Here is a 19,630-nt window from a genome sequence, read left to right on the forward strand (position 1 = left end):
ATTTGGCCAAAAGCAAACAAGAGGCAAAGCTGGAACTAAAACCAAGGTTTTTATATTCCCAGTAGTGCTCTTTCCACTATACTATTTGGATTGTAAATTAGGACTGGCTTTTGGTGGGTAGGAGATAATCTTCCTTTAAAAGGTGTGCTGGTTTGAAGCTGTTATGTACCCCAAAAAAGCCCATGTTCTTTTAATCCATTCCTGTGGGTGCAGACATACTGTGGGTGGGACCTTTTGATTAGGATGTTTCAATTGAGATGTGACCCACCCAATTCAAAGTGGGTCTTAACCCTTTACTGGAGTCCTTTATGAGAGGAAAATGGACAGAAAACAGAGAGCTCAGAGAGTGAAACACCCAGAGAAGCTTACAGGAAAGCCCCAGAGCAGGTGAGAGAGCCACTAAAGCTAGGAGCTGAAAGGAACGAAATCCAGAAGGACCAGCAGATGTTGGCCCTGTGCCTTGCTATTTGACAGAGGAACCCTGGTTGCCAGTGGCCTTTCTTCAGAGAAGGTATCGTCCTGTTGATGCCTTAATTTGGACATTTTCATGGCCTTAGAACTGTAAATTTGTAAACTAATAAATCCCCATTGTAAAAACCAACCATTTCTGGTATATCGCATTCCAGCAGCTTTAAAAAAAAGTAACAATATGTAGAGAGCAAATTGCCTCAAGAAAACATGTCCAGTCAACAGTTATAGCTGTACTGATACTGAACCCAAGTCTCTGGAGCAACTTGTCTAGGGCTGCTAGTCTACTCAGAGCTCCTTCACTTGAGAACATAAAATAATGGGGCTAAATGTGAATGCTATCCTCTCTCTTGGAAGCACATCCTAAGAAAGGGTTAATAGACCACAGGGATTATCAGGGATGTAGATGAAAAAGCAGTTTATTTTTCCATATCTATATTTGCCTTCCCAGCTTCAGAAGAACTAAGGCAGCTGACGCTGAGAATCAGTTAATGAAAAATTAGAAAAGTGGGGAACTAGAAATAATTACAATGAACTGAAAGTTATGAAGCATGGGTTCTAGTCCTAGTTCTACCACTAAATGTGGTGATTGGTTTTTGACAAAGTACTTTACCTCATTTACAAAATTCGTAAAATGAGGAGGCTAGACTAGATGATGTCTAAGGCCACCAAATTCTAACATCCTATGATTCTAAGTGGACTTCACCTTGCAGAAAAAGGTATACATGAAAAGTTCAAGGTAAATTGAGTTTTGGGAAGCCACATATGATTTTTTAATGCAATAGTAAAGTGCCCTATTTAAGGCATATTAACCAATCCTATAATTTAAATGATTTTTGTTTAAAGGACTTTTTAATAATACTGTATACCCACTAAGCAAAAAGAACATACATATCAATTATCAGTTCTAAGAAATGGATAAAGGAGAAGGAGTCAGCTCTGATGGCCTTCCTTCAACTTAATCCACAGGCTTTCTTGCTGTCCTAAGACAGTTATTAGGAATACTCATGGTCATTTAAAATTCAACAGATTATTAAGTATCGGGTGGTATTTTTTGTAGAGAAGATAGAGAGATGCTTTCAGCAGTAGATAAAAAGACCTTGATTTGATTCACTAAAAAAAGTAGAGGGAGGGAAGAAATGAATTGAGAATTTACATTGATAAACCTTAAAATTCCACAGTATGAAAAAGATAAAACAAGTAATAAAATCAAGAAGAATTAAATAGGCTTAAGAAAATAGTAGGAAGAAAACTAAGGTATTCGGGAAGCTTGAGTTCCTTAAAACATATTTGTTTTTACTTGTATGCAGATAAAGAAACTCTAGAAGATACAGCTAATAGTGGTTACCTGTTCAGAGACACAGGAAGTGGGCAGATGACAGACAGGGGTAAAAGGGAGACTACTTTTTACTGCATATCTTTGAATTTTTAATCACGTAAATGTATTATCTATTTTAAAAATAAATGTAAATGCTCCTTAAATTCAATTATTTGCTACAATGTTCCTTAAATTCAATAAATGCAAATGTTCCTTAAATTCAATTATTTGCTACAAACAGTGGGAAACAAGAAAGCCAAAGGAATGAGGCATTAGAATAAAGTATAAAAAGGCAAAGAAAATTTAAAGTTGTAGCACTGGGATGACTGAGCCAATTCAAAGATAGGATGATCCAGGTTGTTTGCAGGGACCAGCTGGAGAAATCAGTATGAAACACAACACAGACAACCTTGGGGACCTCAAGAAGCTTATGACAGCTCAAACCAGCACCAGCACCATCTGGAACAAGAGTATCTTGAAAATGTGATACACACCTTTTACATCCCTGTGTTCCTGGGAAATGTGAAATCCGCTATGGGATGAAAGTAGAATTTTACTAATAGGGAACTAGTCTTTCTAAAAGGGGTGGGGGGGGGGAATGAGAAACAAGTTTCTACAAGACTCATAAAGAAAATTAATCAGAAAATGAGACATATGAGGAAAGGATAAAGGAATCCAGGAACTTTCCTGTCATACAGCGAACAGAAGAGATTCTCTTTTACTAATGACTATTTAAGGGAGCCCTTGGAAAACAAATAGAAAGGAATGCCCTCGTAAAGTCATTTCCACTCTTATGATTTTTTGATTTGTGGGTTAATTCCCAGTGTGCTTCCTTGTAGAAAAGGCCTTGTTAATTTAGTCTAGTGAAAGGCCTAGTTAGTAAGACGTATTAGCAATGCCAGTGAAGTTTTGCACATAAACTTTGGCAAACATATTTTTAACCAACTGAAAATCCCTTCATTTAAAGGTATAATGAACACTTCTGAAGTGCTAGCAATGTTCTTTCTTGACATGGATGATAGTGTTTGCTTCATAAAAATCATTAAGCTATGAATTTATGTTTTATGAACTTTTTGCCTGATGGTATATTTCACAATTAAAAAACGAGATCACAAACACAAAAAAATACAGTTAAGGTTATCCTTTCCAGAAAGAGTTTACCGTTGTGGGGAGGCCAAAGGCTGATGTTAGGCTTTCTATCATAAAAGGCCAGTCTCCAAACTGAGCTTCATCAGCAATAATTTGTCCTACCCAAGAAATAATACTGATAAGGGCCACATTTACCCACATTCTTTGGCCAATCCTTATTCCCAAGCCAGGTTGCTGAAATCTGAGGGACTGAGAATAGAAAGAGGCTGTCTATAGGCCAGGAACTAGGGGAAAAGGCATGCAAAGGAAAACTGGGCTCTGGCAACTAGTATCTCTATATATTTTTCACATATTGTGTGAGGTTTAAGAAAGTAAAGTTACATTTGCATTTGAATTGGGAAAATAAATAGTTCAATTGTATTAAGCAAAGAAGTTTTAGCCACCTGAAAGGAACAATGTCTAAAGGGCTTCACAGATCTGATTATTGCTATAAACATACTTTCTGAAAAAGTTACATCGATTGGCCAAACTTATCTAAATAGTCACAACCTAAACCTAAACCATCTGTCATTTCTTTTGATCTCTACTAAGATCATGGATGCAAGGGTAGGGGAGAGAAGGGAAATACACCTAAAAATATTTTTAAAAACTACAATGAATGAAATAATTTCTAAAAAAACAGCCCAATATTCCATTTTCTCTTATTCATTAACCCAAGAAAGTTAAACTCACCTCCTCCTTCACCCAATCACTCCCACACAGTGCAGGCCCACACAAAAAAATTGAGATATTAAAAAGGAAGAGGAAATGGAGAAATCAATGACAATTTATGAAAACTGTTTAGCCCCAGAATCTGATATTTTAAAAAGTCTTTAGAAATTCTTTTCAGTTTCTAGATGAGGAAATTTAGGCCCAGACTGGTGAAGTTACTTGCTTAAAAGTTGCCAACTAGTTTTAAAATGTTTTGTCTTCATTTGTTACTCTGTTTTCCCACATATGATTTGAGGTAGCTTGAAGAACACACGTGATAAAAAAGAAAAATATAAATAATAAATACGGTGAATTATGGTTAAAGATTTCTTACTTCCAGTCTACTGTTCTTTATATCATATCATGTTTTGTTCCTTAAACTCTCTAAATTTTCCAGTGGCAGATATAGCCTATTGGTTCCACTTTTGCCTATTATGTGCTCTCTGAGCTGCAACAGAAGTACATGGGTGAAATACCATTTTGTATAGAGAATGTCTTAACTGCTTTTGCCCTTATGAACTAAAAATGCCTCTGCAACTATAGTTAAGTCAAGAGATGCAGTAACCTAGTGTTATTTCTTTCTCATCATTAAGATAAAGGAAGCTGAAAATTCTTACAAAATTAAAAGAATGAAAGGCAATTTGGTTAAGGGCTTTTATATTTGTGAATACATAATTACTTAAAGCCATTACTCTCCCCCGCCCGCCCCAATCTGAGAAGGCATATAAATCTAGTTCTTTAAAGGATATCTGTCCATCTAAAGGGATCCCCTAAAATGGTATATGATATCAGTCTTTAGTATTTAAAGGCTAATTACTTTGCTGGTAGATTATCCTGAGGCTTTGCTTCTCCACTTGTTGCCTCATTATTAAAAGATAAACATGAGAAAGAAACTCAAGGCTCTGGTCAAATATGTGTTAGGGGGGTTTTAAACTCTTGACCAAATGAAAATTGGTATTTCCTTCACTCATGCTCCCTACTTGCAGGAATAACAGAATTGATTCTAATGCAAGAAATCAGTGTTGGCTCAATCCAAACAACTGTGTAACAAGGTTAAATACCTGGAGTCTATCCTTACTGGCCCTGTTTGGTTTACTCTATTCTATTCCTGTCCCCCAACAGCTATGTTCAAATGTCGCAAAGGGAAATGGGTAAGAGAGCAAATCCATTGACTCTACTATATTAATAATAGGCTCTATTGATGCTCTAACAGTAACATCATCTTTATGTTCAGAGATAGAATTTTGAATGTGTGTGACAGGGGTTCTATATGGCTGAACCATCCTTTACTATGTCATATTTCTTTGACTTCAATTCATTTATGTCCTCTTTTTCTGATCTGGCCTGGAGCCAGAAAGAAAAGTCTTATTAACAGGCTTAAGAAGTGCCAAGACATACAAATGATCCTTAGCAATAATTAAACTGAACAATAATCCCCATAAACCAGAACTGAAATAAAAGATTAACTACTTATCCAAACCCTGGCAAAAGGACAGAGTACTTCCCCATCTCCCCTAAGCCTGTGAGGAAAGGGGTGTCTGAAGCTGCTCCTCCTCCTCCAACTCACTTTCTGCGTCAAATAGTATGGGTCAAAGTCCTCCAGCGGGACCGCAACCAGGCCTTGTGGGATGTCCCCATAGATGAAAGGCAAACTCTTCCCTGCTTCCAAGTCACTGTTTGGCTTAGGCTTGCTGTCCTCATCGTCTTCCCGATGACTGCCATCGGCCTTCGGGGGTTTCTTAAGCTTGCTCTCGGCAATGCGCCTCTCGATATTTGCCAGTGACTCAGGGGTGAAAGGCTTGAAACTATCAGGGCCTGGTGGTGCAAGCAGCCGCGCTGCCATCTTCTCATCCTGCAGCAGCTTCGTTAGTTATGCTGCGTCCAGGACAGGTCAGCTCTGGAAGAAACAGAAACACAGACACCATTCATCAATCACTGCTCTAAAAAAAGGCCACACTAAACCATCTTACTCTCAACCTTTATTAACAAGTTTCACAACACAGTGAGTCTAGTTTCTACCATGAAATGGTTATTTTTCCCTTCAGGAAATCTGTGACATGAATAGACAAGGGGATGTTCATAACCACCCTTCCAGAGAACAGTCAGTGAGTGAGACCAAAAGACAGAGGTCTCCTGAATTGCTAGCATTTACCATTTAATTGGATGCAACTCACTGTTAGGAACCACAGCAACAAAGATATATTCCATACCCTCAAAGAATTTCTATTCTAAACTAATAAGGCATATTTACACGTACCCAGGAGCATATGTTAGCTTTTGAGTCTTCCATATGCTCACATCACCTCCCTTTTCTGGAACTCCACTCCCCAAAGAAAAGCCTTCTTCCTTCCAAGGGTGATACAAGGGTATAATGTCACTCTTATCAGTTTCTGAAAACTAAATAAATCCTTCAAACCTTTGTCTGATGTATTCCAAATATCTTTTCTCTTTTTACTTTATTTTGCTCAATAGTAGTTCCTAATATTACTGCAATCTAATCTATCAATTTTGTTAGTGCTTTATTGTTCTGTTTAAGAAATATTTGCCTATCCCAAGGCCATGAAGTTATTCTCCTATGTTTTCTTCTGGAAGCTTTATTATTTTACCATTCTTCTTTAGATTTGCAAACCATTTGGAATTGGTTTTTGTTATGGTCTTAGATAGAGGTCAAGGTTCACTTTTTCCTACATGGCTAACTAATTGATCCAGCACCACTTATTAAAAAGTCTGGGAAAGTGTGTAAAGCTTCAAGGCTCTTTCCCCCACAGAAGCTTTGAACAACCAGCAAGAACTGGCAGAAACATCTGTCTTAAAGCTCTAGAAAACAGTAAAATGATTGCAGTAACAAGTCATGCACCGAATCAAGAAAAGGGTAACTTAAAAATGGTAGGATCTTGTGGTATGCTAGCTGGCCCCTTCCCCAACCTTTCACCAGCTCAGCACTGAGCCAGCTCGTGCTCCCAGTGCAGGTGCGGGTCACGGATCCTGGCTCCAGAGGAAGTAACCCTTGTGCACATACTGGGAACAGGTATGCCTGGCCAAACCTTCTGGTGGAGGCCCATGGGACACACTGTCCCAGAAATTTCCCTGTATGTAGAATGCAGCTCACAGAGCTCTCCTACAGTTGTGCTGCCTGGGGCAAACGATTGCTGGCTGTAGGACACACTGTACAGTGCCCAGGACTGCGAGGAAAATGTTTCCTAGAGAAGAGGGATCTTTAATAAATGTGTAAACAGGGGAATTCCTAGGGTTACACATGGATGCTCAAGACATGATGCATGCCCAAAAGGGATCAGAGAAGCCCCTTCTCTAAACTCAAGCACTTCTCTAAACTCACTGAATGGATAAGCTCCAAAGAAGAGCACAGCTCAATCTGCAAAGACTGGGCAAAGTGTTTTTTCTTTTTTTTTTTTTTGTTAGCTCCTGGCATTCAAGGAAAGCTCTGTTACACACTAGCTGGATACAAGCTTAAGGGACAGACACAGTAGTCTAATTTCTAACAACAATATACTATAAAAACATACAAAGAAACAGGAAGCGATGGCCTAGGAAAAGGAGAAGATTAAAGTATTAGAAACTAGCAAAGAAGAGGACCAGACCTGGGACATTCCATACAAAGACTTATAAAATGGTTCTAAATATTCTCAAAGATCTAAAGGAAAACATGGACAAAGAACTAAAGGAAATCAAGAAAACAGATGAATACAAAGAGAGTATCAATAGAGAGAAGGAAATTAAGAAAAGGAATCGAAAAACAGAACTGAAGACCACGGTAATAGAAATTTAAAATTCCCTAGAGGGATTTAACAGTAAGTTGGAGCTGGCAGAAGAAATAATCACTGAACTTGAAGACAACTGAAATCATTCAGTCTGAGAATCAGGAAGAAGAAAGAAGAAAAGTGAATAGAACTTGAGGAACCTCTGGAATACCGTCAAGTCTACCAATACACTTATTATGGGACTCCCAGAAGGAGAAGAAAGAAAGCAGCAGGAAGAATATTCAAAGAAACAATGGTTGAGAACTTCCCAAATTTAATAAAAGACATGAATATACACACAAAAAACACTCAACGGTCTCCAAACAGGATAAACACAAATAGATGTACACCACACCATGTTATAATCAAACTGTTAAAAGCCAAAGACAAAAAGACAATTCTAAAAGCCACAATAGAGAAACAACATATTGTGCATAAAGGAGCATCAATAAGATTAAGTACCAATTTCTCATCAGAAACCACAGAAGGCAGAGGGAAGACATATTTAGAGTGCTGACTGCAAAAAAATGCCAACCAAAAATTCTATAATGGGAAAGCTGTCTTTCAAAAATGAGGGAGGGATTAAGACATTCCCAGATAAACAAAAACTGCTAGACTGACCTGACAAGAAATACTAAAGGGAATTCTGAGATTGAAAGAAAAGGACACTAGATAATTGACTGAAGCCACATGAAATAAAGATCGTTGGTAGAGAAAATGACATGGGTAAATATAAATATACCAGTACTACTGTATTTTTGGTTTATAACTCCACTCTTTACTTCCTAGAGGACCTAAAAGGCAAATGCATAAAATGTAATGGTAAATTAATGGTTTTGGATGCATAATGCATGAATAAGTAATCTGTCACAAGAACTACATAGAGGTGGGGGGACAGAGTGGTATAGGAACATAATTTATGTACGCTATAGGTTAAGTTGGTATCAAAGCAAACATGATTGTTACAGATTTAGGATATTAAATTTAAGCCCCATGCTAACTACAAAGAAAACATCAGAAAACATGCAAGTCCAAAGAGAAGAAAAGTAGAGGTTAGGTTTCCAGGTGTGGGAGGCAGGAGGAATAGGGAATTAAGCATAATGGCTGTAGGTTTTCCGTTTGGGGAGATGGGAAAGTTATAGTAATGGAAGGTGATGAGGGTACCACAACACTGTCAACGTGATTAGTCCCACTGAATGGTATGCTTGAGAGTGGTGAGATAGGAAAGTTTATGTTGTCTGTATGTCCCAATAACTACAAAAAAAAAAAAAAAGAACAACTAAGGAGAAAATGACAAATACAATACATGATCCTGGACAGGATCTAGTAAGGGAAAAGACTCAAAAGGACATTATTGGAACATATTTTAAAAATTAGAATATGGACTGTAAGTTTTATATCAATATTACATTTCTTGAACTTGATAAGTACACTTAAGGTGGTTATATAAGTAAATCTTGTTCTTAGGAAATGTACATGGCAGTATTGAGTGTTCACGGAGCATAATGTAAGATCAGGAATATCTATATAAAATGTATATTTTATTTGGAGGTTGCTAGGGCTTCTAATCACATATTTTGGCAAACTAATGAGTAAACTGTAAAGTTCCCACAAAGAGATGGATAATGAGATTTTTGCAAATGACGTCAGAAATGCTAATCAGCTTAGGTTCTAACTTGATTTGTTCCACCCTTGGGTATATCAATACCCTTACTAAACTAGCCCTATCTTTTCTTCCTCACCAAACCAGGGTCCTATGTCCCCATTTTTTTAAATGCCTTCAAAGAAAGTGTAAAACACACACACACATTTGTGAGGCATAGGGAGATTATATTATTTGATGATATTAAGGAATTATCATCAATTTTTAGATGTGTTATTGATATTATGGTTAAATTTTTTTTTTAAGACACATTATCTTTTATTTTTTTTTTTTTTTAGAAACCAAGGGATGGTTTTTATTGCTGCAGTTTTTTTTAATTCAGTTTTATTGAGATATATTCACATATCATACAATCTTCCGTGGTGTACAATCAACTGCTCACAATACCATCATAGAGTTGTGCATTCATCGCCCCAATCCATTTTTTGAACATTTTCCTTACAGCAGAAAAAGTAAAAATAAGAATAAAAAATAAAAGTTAAAAAAAAACACCCAAATCATCCCCCACCTCCCACCCTATTTTTCATTTAGTTTTTGTCCCCATTTTTCTACTCATCCATCCATACACTGGTTAAAGGGAGTGTGATTCACAAGGCTTTCACAATCACAGTCACCCCTTGTAAGCTACATTGTTAAACAATCATCTTCAAGAGTCAAGGCTACTGGGTTGGAGTTTGATAGGTATTTTCAGGTATTTACTTCTAGCTATTCCAATACCCTAAAACCTAAAAAGGATTATCTATATAGTGGGTAAGAGTTCCCACCAGAGTGACCTCTTGACTCCATTTGAGATCTCTCAGCCACTGGAACTTCATTTTGTTTCATTTTGCATCCCCCTTTTGGTCAAGAAGATGTTCTCAATCCCAGGATGTCGGGTCCAGATTCACCCCCAGGAGTCATATCCTGCGTTATCAGGGAGATTTAACCCCTTGAGAGTCAGGTCCCACATAGGGGGGTGGGCAGTGAGTTCACCTGCTGAGTTGGGTTAGCTAGAGAGAGGGCCACCTCTGAGCAACAAAGAGGTACTCAGAGGGAGACTCTCAGGCACAGTTATAAGCAGGTTTAGCCTCTCCTTTGCAGTAACAAGTTTCCTAAGGGCAAGCCCCAAGACAAAGGGCTCGGCATACCAAACCGCCTATCCTCAATGTTTGTGAGAAAATCAACAACAATTCAAGTGAGGAAGTCCAACACTTCCGCATTTTCCCCCAGCTCCTCAGGGGGGCCCTGCATATATATTTTTATTCTCTGCCCAAATTACTTTGGGATGTGTCGCTATTTCACACTAACTTATACAAACCTACCAGGTGTCTGTTCCTACTCAAAGTTCCATGTAATACTGGTATTTGAACAAACTGTACATGTTAAATTGTTTAAGAAATATAGATCCTTCACCAAATAAACATGAGACATTATCTTTTAGAAATTCAAATCAAAATGCCTTGGATGAAATGATAATGTCAGGATTTTGCTTCAAAATAATCTAGTTGGGGGGGAGGAGGGGTGTGCCAGTTTGAAATAATCTAGTTGGGGGGAGGTGGGGTGTGCCCCAGGAAAGGCCATGTTCTTTTAATCCAATCTTGTGGATGCAGACTTGTTGTAGGAGGGAACTTTCGATTAGGTTGTTTCCATGGAGGTGTGACCCACCCCTTCAAGGTGGGTCTTGATTACTTTACTGGAGTCCTTAAGAGAGCTCAGGGGCCAACACAGACTCAGACGCTTAGAAATGCAGACAGAAACATGTTTAGAGATGCTAAACTAAGAAATGAAGCCCAGAGTTTGCCATGGAGAAGCTAACAGATGACCCCCAGATGCTTAGAGAGAAATGTCCTGGGAGGACAAGCAAGGATGCACAGGAACTGAGAGAGAAAAGCAAAGAGAGACAGAAGCCTAGCAACATTTTGAAGAAAAGTCATTTTGAAACTGGAACCCAGGAGCAAAGGACCAGCAGAAGACAGCCACGTGCCTTCCCAGCTAACAGAAATGTTCCAGATGGCATCAACCCTTCTTCAATAATCTTGTTGATGCATTCGTTTGGACACTTTTATGGCCTAAGAAGTGTAAATTTCTAACCTAATAAATCCCTTTGAATAAAAAGCCAATCCATTTCTGGCATTTTGCACAATGGCAGCTTTACCAAACCAGAATAAGGGGGAATTGTGGGAAGACTGGCCATGAATTTATAATTGCTGATGCTAATTGTTGAAGACATATAGGTTCACCATACTATTCTATTTTTAAATATGTTTGAGATTTTCCATAATAAAGTTTTTTTAAAGCCTTCAAGAAGTCTTCATGGAAAAAAGAAGAGCCTTTATGATAAATTTCAATAAATTATTCACTCCCCTGTTTGGAAGTATCAATCCATGTTGCAATATAAATGCCCTTCAGTCACTATTGTGTGTGGGGACGGGGTTGTGATGTTTCTCATAACGTCCTTGAAAGCAGGAGGCTTTCCCATCCTATCTCCTAGCTTCTCCTTCCCTACCCCAAGGCCTTATGTTCTAGGAATACTAGGCCAATACCATTCTCTGAACATGTTATGAACTTTTGTGCATATTTGCTTTAACTTCTGTAGTAATCTCAGTTTAGATAACCTTTTCTCTTTTCATCACTTCCTTCCTTACCCATTCCCACTTCCCTCTCCCCCAAATAAACTCCTACTTTTCCTTCAAACTCAGCCTAATTGTCAACTTGTTAGTGAAGCCAGATTGGAGAATTAACCACTTCTTCTCTGTACTTCCGTATCATATTAGGCATATTTCTACCACAGCTCTTGTAGCACACGGTAATTTCATTGTTTATTCCTCTGTCTCTCTTGCTAGATTAAGTATCTTCTGGGGAGGAGCCATCACTTAGTTATCTCAGTATTTCTTCAACTTTTAACAAAGAACCAATTACACAGTAAGACCCTGAATATGTACTCAACTTAATTAACCTTCAAATGCCAGACACCAAAGTGATTTCTCACTTTGACAATATTGTGTTGAGAAAGACTGATGTCAAAATTCATTCAAAAACATTTACTACACCTCCTACTACAAGCTAGAAATTGTATTCCAGGGTTATAGTGGTGATCAAGACAGCTCTTGCCTTCAGGGACCTTGCAGTCTTCTGGGGGTGGTAGACAAGTAAATAGGTATGGTGATAAATCTTCCAATGAAGTAAAATAGTCTTTTACAGAAACACACAGGCAGGGCACCTAACCTAGCTTGGAGAGATCAGGGAAGGCTTCCTGGAGAAAGTGACATCTTAGCTAATGTCTGAATGAAAAGTAATAGCTATTCAAAAGATTGGTGAGGGTGAGGGGTAGCAGGAAAATGGGTAGAGCTTTGGAGGAAGATGAAACAGCATATACAAGTGACTACAGACAAAGGAGATCAAGCTACTTGGTCACTGCGAACAGTTCAGTCTGAATGGACTTCAGGTAACTAAGTGACACATCAGGAAAGCAAAGCCCTGTTATCATGGAAAGAAGTTTACATTTTATCCTGAAGGCAAGAAGGAGATAGTGAAGGTTTTAAAATCAGGAATGACTTGATCAAAGTTACATTTTAGAAAGACTATTCCACAGTGTATAGAATGGGTCAGGATGGGAAGGCGGGGGGACAAAACCAGAGAGAGGAAGACCAGGTAGAAGACTGTTGTAGTAATTTGGTCAAGAGATAACGATGGTCTGAATCAGGCAGCAGCTGCAGCAGAGATGAGGTACTGAACAGTGATGCTGACTATCTAAAGAGAGAGGTAAGATAGAAGAAAAATCAAGGAAGATGCGCAGATTTTTGTCATGGGCAAATGGATGAAGGTATGGCATTTACTGAGACAGGGAATAAGATGCAAGGCACACTCTGGGGTTACAACATTGACTTTAGTTTTAAATATGTTGAGTCTGAGGTGCTTTTGTACATCCAAAAGGGGATATCCAGTAGGTGATGGGACAAGTGGTTCTGAATCTCAGGGGAAAGATTTAATAACAAGTACTAAAAGAAAAGAAAAGCTTGGTATATAGAACTATAAGTAGATTCTGAGAGTTGCAAGCCAACTCTTTGCATGTTGATATATAGCTCGGTTTGAATTAGCCAGGGGAGCAGCTCTGTACTGGGAGGAAGGTGGGTGGCTCTTATCATAGGAGAAGAGAGAAATGCAGCCAGATGGGTAGAGTTTACACTGTCCCCATTCCCTGGGCCCCTCCTTCCTCCACTGACGACTAAATGCTAGGCTGCTGCCAACTTTCTACTGTCACTTACAGATTTCATTTTGGAAAATCATATAACAGTTCTAGAAATTGAAATAAAAACAATTTTGTCAAACTTTAATTTTAACCATTTAAAACATGAAAAATTGCAGCTCTAAGCCTCTCTTAATAACATCAAAATCTGGCTCTCCCTCCCACAAGATCTCATGGCCCAGTCTCATGCTGGTGAATGTCACTATCCATGCTAACGGACAGCTGCCCTACACATTCTTCCATCTCACTGGCTTTCCACCTAGCTAGGCCACTTCCGCAGTTTGCTCTTGCTAAGCCCCACACCCACAAAACTTTCCCAAATCTAAGCTATTTGTCTATAATTCTCAATAACTGATTGCTTCTCAGTCCTTTTGAGATAGAAACTCGACTGACTTACATGTGCATCTTCCTGCAGAAAGTCTTTGAAGAGTCTGTTTATAGAATACTTTGAAAGAGGCATAATATGGATATAAAAATAAGACTACCCTCATCCATGATAAATAAGTAACTTGATCAGGAGATACCCATGAAGCACTTATACTCTGAGTTCTTGAAGATCTTGATGTATAAATGCTAAGAAAAATTATTAGCCTATTTAAAAGATATAAAACCCAATGACTGTAAGGATTTTAATTGGACCCCAAAGTTTCTCTGAGCACATATCAGTCCAAAATGAAGATATGTTTCTACCTTGTCTATATTTCCATCCAACTACCAAATGCACTTTTACCTGATTCCCAATATATGGCCCAATTAAGATGTCATTGGACTTCTATCTCCCCAATCCTACAAGTCAAATTTGTCCTCTATTTTACCACTCACCCCAGTCACCAATTTTCTTTTCTTCAAAGTTAACATTTTTACATGCTTTTAAATTTTTTCAACAAGGTACTTGAGCCCTTTCCCTTTATATCCCACACATTAAACCTTTGTAGACTCTGGTTGTTGCCCCCACATCTCGTCTCATTCTCTTTGCTAATCTCTTTGGTTCAAGTTACAACACAAAAGCTGTTTTTCTTGCCCATTGCTTTAGAATTGAAAAGGGCTTCATTTTGTGTGTGTGTGTGTGTGTGATCAGTGGTTCTTTATTTCCTTTCGTCTCAATTTCAAGATGCATATTAGATTTCATACTCAATTTCCTATGAAGCCCTTCCACAGTAATACTGAGACTTTCTTTTCTACCCCTCCCCCCTTTCCTTTCCCATCCCCACCACGTAAGGTCTAAAGAGAGAACATGTCTAAATTTTCACTAGACTGTTGCCATGTTTTCTGGGGAAACCAAACTATGACATATTGACATACGTTTAACATCTAGAAAGGAAATGTCAATTAAAAGGTGCTCATACTTCTAGGAAGACCAAAGCATTTAGGAAGCTATGATTTATCTCAAGTATTTAAAGACAGGCTTCTAGGTTCTACTCTAGAGCATGGATGGGAAATTCTCACTTTATACTTTTTCCCATAAGCATTTATTGGGCATGGTGGGCAGGAGAAATCCTTCCACATGAAGGAACGTCATTGGGGGCAGGAGGGAAAGTAGCTATATGTACTGGAAAATTATAAAATTCCTAAGTATAATTGAGGCAAGAAACTGACACGTCCAGTATTTCATGTTGTTCTTTTCCCTCTCAAACTGATATAGTTAATCAGTTTGAGTACTTTTAGTATGACTTTGGTTAAACATTCTCTGCTTCTGACCAAAAACCTGATAGCTTTCAGCTTTGCCTCAACTATATAAAGATTATGAGACCTACTTAAATGACAAAGAAAGTACAGTGCTTAATCCAGTGTCTAACATGCAGAAAGTACACAGTAAATATTGTCTTAATATCACTTGTACCATCAGTTTAATTTTTTCTTTTCCACTCAATCTTTATTAAATAAATGAAACTCTAAAAATAATTCTTCAAATAATTATATAAATCCTGCTGAACAAAGATAAAAACATTGTAGAAATAAAATGTTGGCAGGCAGACAGTGACACTAAACACTAGGCATATTGCTTCTCGGCCTTTTGGCTAAGATCAAGTGTAAACACTACAGGCATACCTTATTTTACTGGACTTTGAAGATATTGTGTTCTTCACAAATTAAAGGTTTGGGCAACCCTGCATTGAGCAAGTCTATCAGTGCCATTTTTCCAACAGCATGTGCTCACTTCGTGTCTCTGTCAGATTTTGGTAATTCTTGCAATAGTTCAAACTTCTTCATTATTAATATATCTGTTATGGTGATGTGTGATCAGTGATCTTTGATGTTATTAGTGTAATTGTTTTGGGGTGCCCACAAACCACGCTTATATAAGACAGAGAATTAAATCGATAAATATTTGTGTTGTGATTGCTTCACCAACAGGCCCCTCCCCATCCCTCTCTTCAGGCCACCCTATTCTCTGAGACACAACAATTTTGAAATTAAGCTAATTAATAACCCTACAATGGCCTCTAAGTTTCAAGTGAAAAGAAAAGTCACACGTCTCTCACTTTAAATCAAAAGCTAGAAATGATTAAGCTTAGTGAGGAAGGCATGTCGAAAGACAAGACAGACTAAAGCCAGGCCTCCTGTACCAAGCAATTAGTCAAGCTGTGAATTCAAAGGAAAAGTTCATGAAGGAAATTAAAGTGCTAGTCCAGAGAACACATGAAAGGTAAGAAAGCCAAACAAGCCTTTTGATATGGAGAAAGTTTTAGGGGTCTGGATAGTAGATCAAACCAGCCACAACATTCCCTGAAGCCAAAGCCTAATCCAGAGCAAGGCTCTAGCTCTCTTCAATTCTTTGAAAGCTGAGAGAGGTAAGGAAGCTGACGAAGAAACGTTTGAAGCTAGCAAAGGTTGGTTCATCAGGTTTACGGAAAGAAGCCATCTCGATAACAAAAGTGCAAGGTGAAGCAGCAAGTGCTGATGTAGAAGCTACAGCAAGTTATCCAGAAGATCTACTAATATAAATGATGAAGGTGGCTACACTAAGCAACAGATTTTCAGTGTAGACAAAACAGCCTTATATTGGAAGAAGATGACATCTAGGACTTTCAGGGCTAGAGAGGATAATTTAAGGCCTGGCTGCAAAGCTTCAAAGGACAGGCTGAATCTCTTGTGAGGGGCTAATGCAGCTGGTAACTTTAAGTTGAAGCCAATGCTCATTTACATTCTAAAAATCCAAGGGTACTTAAGAATTATGTTACATCTATCCTGCCTATGCTCTATCAATAGAGGAACAAAGCCTGGATGATAGCACATCTGTTTACAACATTGTTTACTGAATACTTTAAGCCCACTATTGAGACCTACTGCTCAGGAAAGAAAGATTCCTTTTAAAATATAACTGCTCATTGACAATGTACCTGGCCACCCAAGAGCTCTAATGGAGATGTAAAATGAGATTAATGTTGTTTTCATACCAGAAAAACAGAACAAAAAAAAGACCCAGTACTATTTAGTTGATCCCTACCACAACCAGGACCAATGTGCCACTTTGGATATATTATGTCCCCCAAAAAGCCATAATGCAATCTTGTGGGGGGGGAGACATATTAATCTTTTTGATTAGGTTGTGACCTCTTGATTGAATGTTACCATGGAGATTTGACCCTGCCCATTCAGGGTAGGTCTTGATTAGTTTACCAGGGTCCTATAAAAGAGCTCACAAACAGAAGGAGCTGAGGACAGCTGAGAGACTTTTGGAGAGACGCTTGGGAGCTAATGCTTAGAGATGTTTGGAGACATTTAGAGATGCTAGCCCAGCATTTGCTCCGAAGAAGCTTAGAAAGACAAGCCCAGAGACATTTTGGAGAAAGCCATTTTGAAACACAACCTGAGAGCAAAGGAACAACAGACGCCAGCCACGTGCCTTCCCAGAAGGCAGAGGTGTCCCAGACGCCATCAGCCATTCTTCAGTGAAGGTATCTTCTTGTTGATGCCTTAGTTTGGACACTTTTATGGCCTCAGGACTATAAATTTGCAACCAGATAACCCCCCTTTATAAAAGCCTATCCATTTCTGGTATTTTGTATAACAGCAGCATTAGCAAACCAGAACAAGCAACAATTCATTAATTCAGTAACACTGCTTTAATGCCTACGATGTGCCAGGCACTGGAAAGTTTAGAACTTAAGAGACTGATATCAGAATATATTAAGTCATTATCTGTCAGTCATGTTGTAAAGTGGATTCCTGTACTGGATGGGTAGACAGTTGGATTACAATTGTAAAGCTTTTCTTTCCCAATCAGTGAAGACTTTTTTTTTCAAATGAACTCTTACATAAAACATCAATATATCATTGATGACAAAAGCATTTCTGTTCTGGTTCAAGCAGAGATTAAGACCTAAGTCTTCTTCAATCTTCTCAAGAACCCCTGAAGACAATGCTGCAGGATAGCAGAATGGCTCTAAAACTATTACACAGAATAAAGACTGGGTCACTTTTAACTTCAGAATCAATGGGCATCCCTTACAACAAAGGATCTAGAGCAGTTTACTAATAAAGTTCACTTGAAATGGACATGCAAAAATACATAAGTGGTTATAGATCTATCTGCAATGCTGATGTAATACCTATGAAGATGATAATAGTATATACTGTCAGGCACTTTGTAAACATTATCTTTAATCCTCACAGTAACTTAATTAGGCAAGTATTGACAGCTTCATTTTACAAATGAGGAAAGAAAGTGAGATTCAAAGAAGTTATATGAGTTCCCCAAGGTCACACACTGGAAGTAGCCTCTCTCCAAAGCCCATATTTTTTCCTTTGTACAGTAATGCCTCTGACAACGACTAAGATCACTTGCACACTCCAAAGAAGCTCTATAAACAGGAAGAAGACATTTAATGATAACATGAGAAATGATAGCACACATGGAGTTTTACTACTTGGGCAACGTACAAATGGCTTCACTGATCTAAAAAGATGACACCCAAGCTGGGTTAAACTGTAAGACATTAAAGCAACATCAAGCTCTAAATCAAAAGCTGTGAGACCACTCAGGCTTCCATATGGTTGAGAGGTTTGGATATTGGCATCACAAAAGTCACACCAGCTTGTATGATTTTTGCTTCTTACTTGCTGAATCAATTGCTAACAGATAGCAGGACAAACCCACTGTGTGATTTCTAGAAGGCATCCTACTGATGAAATTCAGAAACACTGCTCTCACTTCTATGAGGTTTTACAGGATAAGGATAGATAGTTCATCAAGTAGCTGCTGGAGGGCTTGGATAGTATGACTGCAAGCAGGGAGACACATACATTAGGGAGGCATGAAGTATAGCTTCAACCATGGAAACAACTAAATCACCTTTTTCATAGGGTTGCTGTGAGGAGCAGATGAGAGAATATCTGTCAAAAGCTCTGCAAAGTATTATACAAGTATAAATATAAAAATACACTAGCCTGGCTATGAACTGCTAGGAAATCATAGCAGCAAACAATTCAATGTAGCCAGTCATGATTAAAAACAGGGTAGAGCTTTCCTGATCAAGATTTTAGACTTTCCAGGTATTTTAGGAGACTGAGCTGACAAAGTAACAAACTGCAAACAGGTGTTGAGGCAACATATTACTACAACTTCTTATCTGCATAGTGCTTGAACACTTATAAAACATCTTCATATCCTTTACCTCATCTCATCCCCAGCTGTGAGGTTAAAGAACAAATATTGCCAGATCAAACCTCACAGAAAAGATATTTCGGATTAAAGAGGTTAACTGACTAGCCTTGGTATCTGTGCTGGTTTGGATGTATTACATCCCCCAAAACAGCATGCTCTTTGATGCAATCTTGTGGGGGCAGATGTATTAGTGTTGATTAGGTTGGTATTCTTTGAGTGAATCCATGGAGATGTGACTCAATCAACTGTTGAGACCTTTGATTGGATAATATCCATGGAGGTACGGAGGTGTTACCCCACCCATTCATGTAGGTCTTAATTGAATCACTGGAGTCCTATAAAAGTGTTCACAGTCAGAAGGAGGTGCTGCAGCCAAGAGAGAGACACTTTGAAGAACACATAGGAGCTGAGAGTGGAGCTGGAACACAACCTGGGATCAGCAGACGCCAGCCACGTGCCTTCCCAGCTAACAGGTTTTCTAGATGCCGTTGGCCTTCCTTCGGTGAAGGTATACTTGTGTTGATGCCTTCATTTGAATGTTTCCATGGCCTTCAGACTGTAACTTTGTAACCAAATAAACCCCCTTTATAAAAGCCAATCCATTTCTAGTATTTTGCATAATGACAGCATTAGCAAACCAGAACAGTATCAAATAGCTTGTGACAGGGGGACAAAATATTAAATGGTTCCCTGCCCATTTTCTAAGGAGGGAGAATTCTTTTCCTGCTAAGCCTAGCTATGTTCCTTATGC

At 38.5% G+C, this 19,630-nt stretch overlaps 1 protein-coding gene across 5 annotated transcripts in view; it reads right to left on the reverse strand.

Moving 5' to 3' along the window:
* Positions 1-19,630, reverse strand: part of SCN8A (sodium voltage-gated channel alpha subunit 8) — a 207,284-nt gene that overhangs the window by 128,838 nt on the left and 58,816 nt on the right. For all 5 annotated transcript variants that reach the window (XM_037845330.1, XM_037845326.1, XM_037845327.1 and 2 more), the window contains one exon: positions 5,193-5,522. In XM_037845330.1, the coding sequence (XP_037701258.1) occupies positions 5,193-5,468 (276 nt within the window). In that variant the 5' untranslated portion in view covers positions 5,469-5,522. The remainder of the gene's footprint in view (positions 1-5,192; positions 5,523-19,630) is intronic.

This window comes from Choloepus didactylus, chromosome 8 (genome assembly GCF_015220235.1).
Source record: "Choloepus didactylus isolate mChoDid1 chromosome 8, mChoDid1.pri, whole genome shotgun sequence".
In the NCBI taxonomy this organism is placed as follows: Eukaryota; Metazoa; Chordata; class Mammalia; order Pilosa; family Megalonychidae; genus Choloepus; species Choloepus didactylus.